Source organism: Trypanosoma brucei, chromosome 11 (genome assembly GCF_000210295.1).
Source record: "Trypanosoma brucei gambiense DAL972 chromosome 11, complete sequence".
Taxonomy (NCBI): domain Eukaryota; phylum Euglenozoa; class Kinetoplastea; order Trypanosomatida; family Trypanosomatidae; genus Trypanosoma; species Trypanosoma brucei.
Genome location: NC_026744.1, coordinates 3,320,028 through 3,332,194, shown reverse-complemented (window position 1 = coordinate 3,332,194; position 12,167 = coordinate 3,320,028). Strand labels below are relative to the sequence as shown.

General features: G+C 50.6%; 3 protein-coding genes across 3 annotated transcripts; all 3 read right to left on the bottom strand.

The window, feature by feature from the left end:
- Positions 1-863: 863 nt before the first annotated feature.
- Positions 864-3,218, bottom strand: TbgDal_XI14020 (T. brucei spp.-specific protein; the record flags this gene model as incomplete). Its single annotated transcript, XM_011782245.1, has 1 exon — positions 864-3,218. The coding sequence occupies one exon, from the start codon at positions 3,216-3,218 to the stop codon at positions 864-866; it is 2,355 nt and encodes a 784-aa protein (XP_011780547.1).
- A 1,537-nt stretch (positions 3,219-4,755) lies between these two features.
- On the bottom strand, positions 4,756-7,914 carry TbgDal_XI14010 (leucine-rich repeat protein (LRRP), putative; the record flags this gene model as incomplete). The annotated part of the gene is made up of 1 exon (XM_011782244.1): positions 4,756-7,914. The coding sequence occupies one exon, from the start codon at positions 7,912-7,914 to the stop codon at positions 4,756-4,758; it is 3,159 nt and encodes a 1,052-aa protein (XP_011780546.1).
- Positions 7,915-9,217: 1,303 nt separating this feature from the next.
- On the bottom strand, positions 9,218-11,638 carry TbgDal_XI14000 (hypothetical protein, conserved; the record flags this gene model as incomplete). The annotated part of the gene is made up of 1 exon (XM_011782243.1): positions 9,218-11,638. The coding sequence occupies one exon, from the start codon at positions 11,636-11,638 to the stop codon at positions 9,218-9,220; it is 2,421 nt and encodes an 806-aa protein (XP_011780545.1).
- Between the last annotated feature and the right edge of the window lie 529 nt (positions 11,639-12,167).

Genomic DNA, 12,167 nt, shown 5'->3' with positions numbered 1-12,167 from the left:
AAACCAAGTACCCCGCAAAACAGTTCTCGCTGTCTCTCTCTACTGTACATGAAAATTACAGGTTTTCGCAGGCTGACACTGCGCAGGCTACCACATGGGGGAAAAAATGAAAATATTGTTTTATATTTGTTTATTTACTCTTTGTGTGTACACAGCACCTCCCTGCGGCGAAGCTGCAGGAGGAAAAAAGAAATGTAGTACAGGATAAGGAGGGTGCACCAAAGCGCACACACGAAGACAGTAAATAAGACAGCATCCGGCTGCCTAACGACACGACACTCAAATACACATAAAAACGACGGATGCATATATATATATATATACTTTCACTTTTCTCCTAGTCGTTTTGTTCCCTTCCGTTCCCTCTTACACTTCTAACGCTTTACGCCATACAGGGGGATAATATGATTTTTTATGTACATACCCATCTCTGTCAAAGAAGATTGGTGTAAAGAGATAACACCGAATCATTGGCAAAACACTCTACGCGTTGGAGTGGTACCACGCACGTGCTCGTAGGGGAGGGAGAGGTAAGACGAGCACGATTTCCAGAAACTTTTGCACATTTACCCTTAACGCAGTTTCTCGTGTGGGTGAAGTTCAGAAGCAAAAGGATTTGAAAACCGCACCCGCAGCCCGTCTACCTGGAAGCTGTAGGTGGTACAATTTTTCGACACCCCTTTCTCCCTTTGGTTCTCCTGCAGTCTTTTCCCCCTCACCGGATGCTCAACCGAGATAACAGACCACACGTGAGTGACTGCTTTTTTGCACCGCCTAGTGCCTCGTGGGTGACACCCGCCTTACCGTCGTTCAAACAGACCTTCTTTCCCACCGTGCCCGGTCTCAGTGGGACTAACCACACCCTAGCAACCGTTGTCGGCCTCACCCGAAGGTTGCACAAGTTCAATTACATCATGGCTTCCAAGTTCCTCGCCGTCAGCTCCAGCTTGGCTAGCCAACCCCTCACTCGCAACCTTGCTGTGACCCTCCGGTTCCCCTCCATCAATGTCGGCCTCACCCGAAGGTTGCACAAGTTCAATCACATCATGGCTTCCAAGTTCCTCACCGTCAGCTCCAGCTTGGCTAGCCAACCCCTCACTCGCAACCTTGCTGTGACCCTCCGGTTCCCCTCCATCAATGTCGGCCTCACCCGAAGGTTGCACAAGTTCAATCACATCGTGGCTTCCAAGTTCCTCGCCGTCAGCTCCAGCTTGGCTAGCCAACCCCTCACTCGCAACCTTGCTGTGACCCTCCGGTTCCCCTCCATCAATGTCGGCCTCACCCGAAGGTTGCACAAGTTCAATCACATCGTGGCTTCCAAGTTCCTCGCCGTCAGCTCCAGCTTGGCTAGCCAACCCCTCACTCGCAACCTTGCTGTGACCCTCCGGTTCCCCTCCATCAATGTCGGTCTCACCCGAAGGTTGCACAAGTTCAATTACACCATGGCTTCCAAGTTCCTCGCAATCAGTTTCGGTGCGGCTCACCAAAGCCGCCCCCACAGTCTCAGTTCGGCTTTCCATCCCTCCACGATCGGTTTCGGAGCCGCTCACCAACTCCACACCCACAGCATCAGGACGGCCCATCAACTCCTCACCCTCAACTTTGTAGCAACCAGCCGGTTCCTCCACAGCCCCTTCACATGGAAACAGCTCCGTTCCTGCTTCTCTCACCTCTGGTCCACCTCTCAGAATTTCCACGTCGCTTTTTGAAGCTTCAAGCGTAATTGCGGCACCCCGCTCCGCAACCCAGTCTTCTCTGACGTACGTGGTCGTGTCTGCCGCTGGATGGTGAGGGCTGGTCGCTTGCTTTTGCGCACTGGTTTCGCCAGTGCGGCCCCCTTTTGATCTTGCTGAGGTGCTGGCATTTGTCCGAACCTTATCATTTTGGAATACACGCCTGTCGTGCGCGCGGTGCCTAAACGGTGGTCTTGGGGGAGATGAGTCTTTCTTCGTCGCCCACCGTACCCCAGGGAGCCCCTTCGTTGACCCTGAGAGCCACTGTTGTTTCTGCTTCCCCAAAAGGATACAACGATAGCTATAGCCAAGGTCGCGCCGTTCGCTGGAGCCGCCAAAACGATCGAGGAAGAGTCGGGCACAATGTTGAAGCTCGTCCCGGGTTTCGTACTCTAGTTGCTGGGGCTGTGACATCGTGGAAGGGGATTTCGTCCTCCACGTGCACCCGCCATCAGAAGGCACTCCCCTTGAACTTGAACGGTCATGTTCAGTGTTAGCCATTGGATTACCTCTGTCGCTGAGGCGCTGACGGTTAGTGTACTCGGACAACTGGCGGTTGACGCTCCACAAAGGGTCGTTGGAAACCCTAGGTGAATCCCCAAGGATGAATGGGGGTTGACTTTCTCCACATTTCGCCTTGAGGGTCGAAGCTTTCTTGGTCCCATATACAGTTTTGTAGCTTGACAGCGGCCCTGCCTCGGTACATTCCTCGCACTGGGTATTAAATGAGCAAAGGTACTTGTGCAGTTGCTTTTCTACATTGTGGATGTGACCCGAGAAAGATAGTGCCGCGTCATCTTCTGCCAGACCACTTTGTGTGCCACCGCATGCCGCCGGGTGATGTTGACAAACATTTCTCTTGACGCGGTAACGGTGCTGTGGCTTCCCATACACAATCCTATATTGTGTTTCCCTCTCTTTCACCCACCTCGGCGACAGAAGAGGGGGCTTCCCTTGCCTTGCACTCGTGTTTCGAGCCGGCTGCTTGGGAATTAACCTGCCTCTAGCGCTCCTCCCTCCACTACACTTGTCAGCTTTGCCACCGTCGTTCTTGCCTTCCTGTGCCCTTGGTTTGGCTGCGGCAATCGGTGGCATACCGACGTTAGTCCTCGAGCGGCGGTTGCGAGCTGAGGTTGTCATGGTGGGGGTTTTGGGTGGCTCGGGAACGGCTAACGACGGCATTCCTTCATCCTCGCAGGCCGCGGCTGTGACGCGGTGCTCGGCCGCTTCGTGATGCTCAGCTGCTCCGTGAGAGGGCTGCTCTTCAATATAACTGCTTTCATGTTTACCGGGGCCGACGCTCTCTTTTTCGGGGACAACCTCTTCGACAGTTCCGTCAATATTTCCACCATGGCACTCGTCAAGTTCTTCAGGTCCAATCTCTTCAGCACCTTCAGCTTGCTCCTTTTCCTGCTCCCTTGCAGGAGGTTCCGCCACCCAATCACACAAAGGATTGACACCCTGCTCTGATTCCTCCACGTCCATCGTATATGATTATTCCCTGCACTGAACAGCAAAAGGCCCCTCGGCGAAAATTTTGCTATACTACTCTTTATGCCTCAGTGATTATAAACACCGATGCTTGTATTTATATGACACCTGTAGGCAATTCCCACAGTGGATTTTCTCGGTTGGTATTGACCTGACGCAGGCCCAAAAATGACCTCAGCGCAATTCACAATGGCTTCTACTACTGAGTAGTGACACGCTCTACATTAAATATGAGGTATAGGTGGGCAAAAGGTAGGGTGAGAAATGGTGGAATTAACGCGTGTCTCAGGGAGGGAGGATCAAATATTGACATCGGGGAATCCACCACTGGCTTACGTACTTATGATGTATTTCCTTTTCATCCTTTTGTCCCTTAAACTGCGAATATATGCCTGAAGAAATAAAATTCCATCCGCTGCATGCAGAACAGAAGTTGCGAAACGGCTTTGTCGCGGGCTTTCTCCTCACCGCCGCCAGTACCTCTGCTTAATATACACTCAACATAGCACATGGGAAACGGAGTGCACTCCGCAGAAGAGAAACACATAAACAAAAAAAAAGAAACCAGCCAAACCAGCACCAACGCAAAAAAGTGTGCGACACTTGCCCGTCTTTCCCTTTCCCATCGGAGAAAAGATTCATCATACGAAATGTGACTTACGGCACATCGGCTCATCCGATGAAAACTTACGTAAGTCGCTGGAACAATTCGTTCATTTGTTTCCCTTCCACTAAACATGATAGCTCACACCGAGAAAGTGTCGCCCGAGCTGCTCTCTCTCTCTCTCTTCCACTATTCCTTCTTCCCATTTTCTCCCTTTCCCCCGTATTAGATATTTGCTCGTTGTCTATTTACTTTCATCATAACGTAATTATCTACATATTTACAAACTTACCGTCAAATCCTCGCAAAAAAAAAAAATACACATAAACACATACATACAGGTACATATATATATATATATATATATATGTCACGGGTTTCCTCCCTGCCTGTTCACCTTCCCCCCAGAAGCGTACATATGCACTCGGGAGTCAACCGTAAAGAAATATGAAAATATGAAGGGATAACACATGAACGGGAAACACCATCCCTGGCTAACCGCAGCGGCATGTTTTGGCATTCGCCGCTGCACTTGAGAGCCCACCCCCGTGACTTGGAGCGTATGAGGCAAACTCTGAGACGTCGTCGCTAGCTGTTGACGATATCCACACTGTTACATTATATTTACATTTCATGCAAGTGCGGCATTACTTGGAGTCCAAATATCCCTTTCCGCAGAACTCACGGGTTCCCTTGGCTCACGTGTAAACTGCCCTCGGGTACGTTTGTTACCTCGGGGTTATATGCAACGTGTTTTTACCTTCGACACCTCCTCTTCTTTTCCCCCCTCCTTGGTTACCAGGAAAATTTCCTTCAACAATTCATTCCTTTGTTCACCTACTTTTTCATGTCTCCTTTTCCCTTGCTTACCACAGCACTAACCAAAGTGCCGATGCCGCGCTCACGCCTGCTCTACCACAAACCTTCTCAGGCGATCCTCCGGTGTTTCTCCACAAGGTCTTCCTCATCCCATGGACCCAAGGGCTTTTTTTCTATTACTAGTCTGTTCTTTTCGTCCAGTGCATTCTCCATTGCCCTGAGTTGATCTGGTGCGGTAGAGAAGGATTTATCATCTACATCACCGCAGTCTGCATTCACACCCTCTACACCGCCTGACATTGATGCCATTAGAGGCGAGTCGTCTCCACTACTAACCACCAATACGTTGACCTTCTCGCTTTCCTCATTCTGGTTAGCAGCAGCGTCTGCGTTGCGAGGAGTGATTGCCCGCCTTTGAGAGCCAAATGCACTTCCGTTGCCGCTCCTCGAAAGTTTACGACAGGCCGCTTCGTAAAATGTTGTGTTTGCTGTTAGTGGCGGGTTTGGCGCATTCAAATCGATGCTGTCCGCTGCTGCAGTACGCGGTGGGATAAGTGACGTGGGTTTCGGAAGTTGTGCATCCATCCAAAACGCGAGTGCGGTTTCATTGCGCAGTTGTAGCAACTCCTTCGCACACTCTCCGACAGCGTTTCGTGTCGTATCTTCATCATCTTCTCTCAACACGTCGAGATGCACGGGTGCGGAAGTTGCTGCCACCACACTACGTGGTCCCACTACGGCCGTCTCGTGGTATAACTTGCGCAACCAAGGAAGGTCGTTCGCAACGGCAGATACCACCTCCGGCAGAATTTGCGGTAGGCGAAGCAGATTCAGCACTTCCAGATTGACAAGTCCGCGCAGAAGTCGTATTCCCTCGTTACTGATCTGTGGGCCAGCGTTCTTGAGGTTCAGTCGTATGAGCTGTGGTAGCGTGGTGGCAATTATTTCTAAGCCTCTGTTAGTCAATCGTGCAGCGTCACTTACATCAAGGTCCATTAACGTAGCAGGAAGGCGTGTAAGGTTTGCATCTACGACGCCCTTGCAACCGTGAAGACTGAACCGCAACAGTGCTTTTTGTTTCTTGGTGAACTCTCTCACTTCACTTTCAGCAGTAAACGTGCAATCTATGAAACCGGCACAAAGGAGCTGCATTGTTGCCGCAGTGCTCTGTTTCTGTCCGTCCGAGTACGCGGACTTATCACACGAGGAGAGAACACTTCGGGCAAGCTTCGGCTCACAAGCACTATCCTCCCCCGCGGTTTCCTTTAAGGAGTCAAGTGTACCACGGTCCACAACAATTCCCTTCAGTGTGATCTCCCGCAATCTTGGAGCCTTAAAGTTAAACAAAACGCGAGAATGGACAACCGGCACAGGCAACCGACGAAGCTCAGGGGCATGGAGTTTTATGACGTAGGAAAGGGAGGAGAAAAGCACCTCAACGTTGGGCAAATCCAATTGGTCGATTCCGGGGCAGTTCTCAAGGCGGAGCACTTTAATGGTGCCGTGTCGGCCAATGTACTTTACGCATGCAGTAGTCAACGCTGTGTTACCCGAAATATCGATCGTGTGCAGGTGGGGACACCCTTCTAGAATACCACGCAGGTGAACATCACCCAACTGGTTACTAGGAGGTAGCACGAGAACTTCAAGTACCGGGCAACGAAACAAACTGAATACATTCGTGGGGTCGGTTACCTTGCATCGGCTGAGGTCTAGGCAGCGCACTCCAAACCACAAGGTCTTAGTTGGGGATGATTTACCGACTGGCGTTAATGCAGCGCCTGCTTCCGGCGACGCCGATTCTTTATTTTCCGTCTGTGCATCATTAGGAGCGGCTTCAGAAGCTGCTGCGGGGCCTGATTCCTGTAACGCCTGGTTTTCGTTGTCGCACGTTTCCCAATTGGTATTTGGTGAACCCAAGTGATCACGTCGCGTTATGAGTGTAAAGAGCGTAATAAGGCCCTCATCATCCAACTCCACTTCTGGCAGCGACAACGCCTCCACATGCTGCTCCATGATGAGTGTTTCAGCAAGTTGCTGCATGGTGGAAGCATCGCTAATGCCGAATAACTCCAAGTACCGGGCAGATTTCAGGGAACGTACGATCTCTACAATCAAACCCAGACATGTACGCCAACTTTCGCTACGAAATGTCAGAGTCTCCAACTTATTAAACCACAGAGGATACGACATGTCTGGATCCTTCAGGCGTTGGCTTCTCCCCTGCAACCTAGGTTTCCTACTGACGTAGGTTTCCACGGGTATTCCGCTAACTTCCACTTCCCACTTAACGTCGGCAAGAACCCTTTGAAGCGCTTTCAACTGGGCATGTGTCAGAGGGGGATCAACGGCTGCGAGACGACCACCGTCGTACAAACTGTGGATAAGTTCTACGTGTGGCAGAACATTCGTGCGAAAACACTCCCTCACGTATAGCTCTACCGCATCTAAGACATTTTTTGCCCCCGTCAAACCCGGTTGCACCATTAGTGTTGGAGTGACCGGCAAAACCACTGTCGCCGGTGACGGGCGCGGTGAATAGCGGGTATATGTCGCGACCCCACCACCCTGGGGCGACACAGTGGAATTTGACAGTATGTAGTTCATCTTTCTCTGGCTTGTCATACCCTCCACTTGCTTTTCACGCAACTCCTCACGTAATTTCAAGTTTTCTCGCTCGAGCTCAACAACATGCTGCTGCTGAATGCCTAACTCGCTCGTGGTTGTCGCTAGCAGGTCCCGAAGCCGCACAATTTCGTTCTTGAGGCAGTCGCACTCTGCTCGAACACCGCAAAGTTGCTCCTGCGTTACGCAGTGTGTCGACACCATTTCCTGGAGCTGGTGATGTAGAGAAGCACATTCCTCTAATTTTTGGCGGTAACGCTCCACCGGAATGCCACTTGGAGAAATACGGTAGGGAACAGCTGGTTTCTTAACTTCCGAGGCATGCGCTTGTTCCTCTAGCCCCGCCTTCGGCGCAGCACTCTCTAACGCCGGCACCGAAGCATTGCTCAGGTGACCCCACCTTAGGCGTCTTGAGGAGCTCATCGTATCCTCAACCTCTTTCCCCCCTTGTGATGCTGAGCGCACAGTTGGGAGTGTTGGACAGCCGGTACTTTCATGTGTGGAAGACTTTTCCCATGTTTGTTGTCGTTCTAAACCCTCTCCGGCTTTGACAACTTTCCACGTACATTCTCGCTGGGCCACTAACGCCTCACTTTCAGACTTTCCCGTCGGCACAGAGGGATCGGTTGCAACCGCCGACATTGCTTCCCCGTCAGTGAGGCGGGGTGATGATGGTGAGGTAGCGGCTTTGAACTGAAGAACAGGGAGCCAAACTAGCAAAAGAAAAACAGCGTTTTTTTTTGCTTCTGAATTACTACGTGAGCCTGCCTCTGATAAGGTACAGTTTTATTCTATTTGTGGTCTGAGAAAAAAAGTAGAAACAGTGCAGAGTAATGATGTACCCGAGGACGTAGGCGCTAACCACAGATGTTGGAGAAGCGTTCTCACCATTACTCTATGAGAACAACTTGGGGAAAACACCCTTTTTCTCTTGGAAGTGCTTTTCATGGTGTCGGACAATGACCACTAAAAATACTACGGGGGCGTTAGCTGTCACACGAACCGTACATATGAGCACTTTAAAGTCTCCCCCATCATTCCTTGCCTTTTGTCCTCTCTTTCAATCCACATTCTTTAGATACATAACAAACGTCTTCTACAACGAAGCACGACAATGCGCCTGCCAGTACGCCCCCCCCCCCCCATTATATGGGAACAACAACGAAAACGAAAATAACAACGTCAACAGCAACAGAAAAACTTAGACAAGGAAAATGTAGCATCAGCATAGGCGGTGGTTCACCAGCACAAAATGAAGGGTGCGAACTCATATGTAGAGAAATTGGTTGCGTTGGCAAGAAGAGTCAAAACAACCTCGGTACCTCCATTGACAATTAGTGCCGAAAAGGTGAGAGAAGTCAGGGATAAGATGCTTATCATGAAGTACTGCAAAACAACACAACAAGAAAAGCCGAGCGTATTTATACGAGGTCGGTCCTGTCATTCGTTCTCCTCTTTCATGTAGGCACATAGGTACCGCCAAACTAACCACCTGTTCGGGGGAAAACAGAATAAATCTGGATTTTTTCCCCCCCTTACACGAGTATCCCACGACTACTTCCCCGTCTTGTCCCCAGGCAATTTCCTACTTTTCTTCCCTCTGTATTCCTTTGTTACTTCCAATGCTGTGCATCCCCCCACCGCCCGCCCCCACATTTCCTCCCTTTCGTAACAAGAAGTTTCCTCTAATTCAAATACCTAATCGGTTGATGGTTGTTTCGTCTACCACGTTGCGTCCAGAAACAAACGCGCTGAACACCATCATTACGTATCAGATCCTACCCCCTTCCCCCGTTTGTGCCGCAGCGGTGATTTTTTCCCCCTTTTTCCCCTCCACGAACAAATGGTTAAGTTGCACATTGGATTGTGGTACTGAAAAATAATACAAAAAAGTGGCATTCACTCAACCATGAGCTGAGTCGCTGACCTCAACTTCCCCTCCCCTTTATTGCCGGCGTTGCGCCCTCGAAGTCAGTCTATCGCTTTGTAGTGAAGCTGCACGGGTGTACGGCGATGCTCGCCCCTGTGCCGCAATCCCACTGTTGCTTGTGCTACCGCGGCGTCCCGCCAACGTTTGAGGTGAGGCCTTTGGTGGTTCTTCTCCGAAACGGGATTTTATCAATTCGTTAAATACAGTCAGTGGTGTCCGTATTTTCCCATCCTTCGTTGCGGGCAACTGGTGCACCTCCGGGTCCTTTGAGCGGCGCTGCAAAAAATCTGGTTGAAGGAAGCGTTTGCTCAGTAAAAGATCGCGAACAGGGTGCAGTACATCCTCGGGGACGACGGGACCCAGCGGATCCTCCTCCTCAGGCAAGATGCCGTTCTCCTCTTCCTGAAGCTCCGCTGCGGCAGCGGCTTCGAGGTCACTGGTAGGGCGCGGTGTATTCGTTACGGAACGAGTGAGCCGCGAAGTGGATTGGGCCCCTCCCGCTGGACGCGCGGAGTTGAGTTGCTGTTGCTGCTGCTGCTGATATTTCTGCAGCTGCTGTTCCTTTATACGTTGCCTTTTGGCGTTCTCGAGCAACTCCAGTCCTTCTTTGCGCGAGAGTAACTTCGGCATCACATTCTTCTTAATGAAGCCCTCCGGGATGTGCGACTGCAGGGAGATGGCTTCTTCGTTTAACTTAGCGTGGGAAAAAGACATGGCGTGGGGATTTTTGCTATTTCCCGAGCTGACGCCCCAGTTGGAGCCGAGGATAAAGTACCGCGGCGGGCACGTGGTAAAGGGCTGCAGAGCCTTTAAGGGGACGTTTATTTTCGTTCCTACCTTCTGCGAGATCTTGGTTGGAGCCATGATTGTGTAATAGTTCTCTTCAGACCCCGAATCCGGATCGAAAAAGTACTCAGCAAGTACACCCTCACATTGAAAGTCATGAAGTTCGTTGTCATTTACGATCGCTGCGCGGATGACTGCTGCAAAACGGTAGCGCTCCTCTTGTGCATTTAAGAACGCTGTTCTCGGGCGTCGGTCATCGTGAGAGTCAGCAACCATAAGAAGAACCTTCTCATTCGTAGCGTCGTAAACAATCATGTCAAGTTCTCCCTTCACAACGGTGTCTCGACTGTTATTCTGCATGTACGAATAAGTGACCGGGGAGAGGACGACAATGTGCGGAAGCCCACGTTGTTCTGCAACATTCTTCACGAAGCTTTGCCTATGAGTTGTGTTGAGAGACGGCACATAGCTGGTCTTCTGGACTTGCCACATCTTCTTATATTCTTCAAGTGTTGGAAAGGTCTTCCCCACGAGCTTGTTGGGCCCGATTTGTGGCGCATCTGCCGTAATGCAGGCAAGGAACCAGTAACGGAACACCTCCAAGTCCTTCAGCGGGCCTGCGGCACTCTTGGTTGCTATGGCACCGGAGACTTGAACTCCCCCCTCTTCTGTGTCTGACGGCCCGCCCCCTACAATTGTGACGTAGTTCTTGTGACATTGCTGAACAATTTTTGGCAAAGAATACTGCGCAACGCGGCGACTCTTGACGATTTCGTTGTCAGCAGGGAGGCCGCGCGTGCTGACATCCTCACCACCCTCAAATGGTTCGGCCAGTGCCTTATCCCTGCGTGCGCGAAGGGACACAAGCCGGTCGATACCAAATTTTCGCATAATTTCATTGCGAACGTTGATAAACTCCTGCAAACGGAAAAGCGATGGGCATTCCTCCAGTGCCTTACGGTGACGCGCTACCAACCCCCGCTTCTCTTCGTACTCTACACGTTTGTTTTGTAGCACCTGCTGGGAATACATCTTTGTGTGTTCGTCCACCTCGAACGGTTTCTGTTCAGATTTCAATGTGAAGAGTGGCACGCCTCCCATCTTCACGAGCTGTTCCGGTACCTCCCCGCTACTGCTGTCGCTAGAGCAGTGTCCTTCTTCAAGAGTGGCATACTGACGGTAGAGAGCAATTGTGGCAGCGCTCTCCAATAGGAGCGCGAGTGAGGGTTTGTAAGGCATAAACATTTGGTGGCGAAGCAGCACTGCATTTTCACGTTCCCATATTGCCAGTTCGCGGTGCGCGTCTCTCAGTGCCACTTGCTCAGCACTGTCCATCACAACGGCCTGTAGTTCCTGCTGCTTATTCATGAAGAATTTGGCCCGTGCTTTGGGATCCTCAATAAGGTCGGCAATGTTTTCGTCGCTGCGGAGGTATGGCCTCAACATCTTCTGAACACTGTCGTCCCTGAAAGCATCCCTCAACTGTGCATGAATGGCAACGCGCACCGCAAGGAGATCCGCTTGCTCAGACTGCAGTAACTTCATCACGCGGTCTGCATATCGGTCAGCTTTGAGCAAATTAGGGTCCCCCGCGTAATGCGTGCAATCCGAAGCCAAAACACTGGCAAGCGTTACTAAAGATGTGCTCATTTCGGATCCTCAGCCCTTGAAAACAGTACCGCAAGATGGAGTTCCTTTCCTACCCTCTCCCTTTATATGTTTCACTGTCCTCTCTCTATTTCTCCCGTAGCTTTTGTAACAAATTCCAGTTCTAAAAAAAACACTTGATGAAACTAAGATAATTCAGTTGATAAAGTTAAAACAGGATTTCCCTCGGGGGAAAGTGCCCTCTATTGAAAATGATAAATGAATAAATGGAGGAAAAGGTCGGAGCAAAATAGAAACGGAGATATGGACAAATAAGCGCGTGAGTAAACAGAGAGACGGTTGGTCGGTCAAAACCGGTAAGGTTAGTATGGTAGTGTCAGGATGCCGCCCAAGGAACATGAACATTTGTGGCATGTTAATGCGATGTGAATAACAGTTGGTGAGGAGAGCAAGTGCACACAAGCAAAAAAAGTGGTCATAAAATAAAGGTGAAGTGGTGTTACACTGAAGTTCGACTTCAGGGTGACAGACCGGCTTATCCACGCCACTTCCTCTGAGCTTTCTGTTGCAT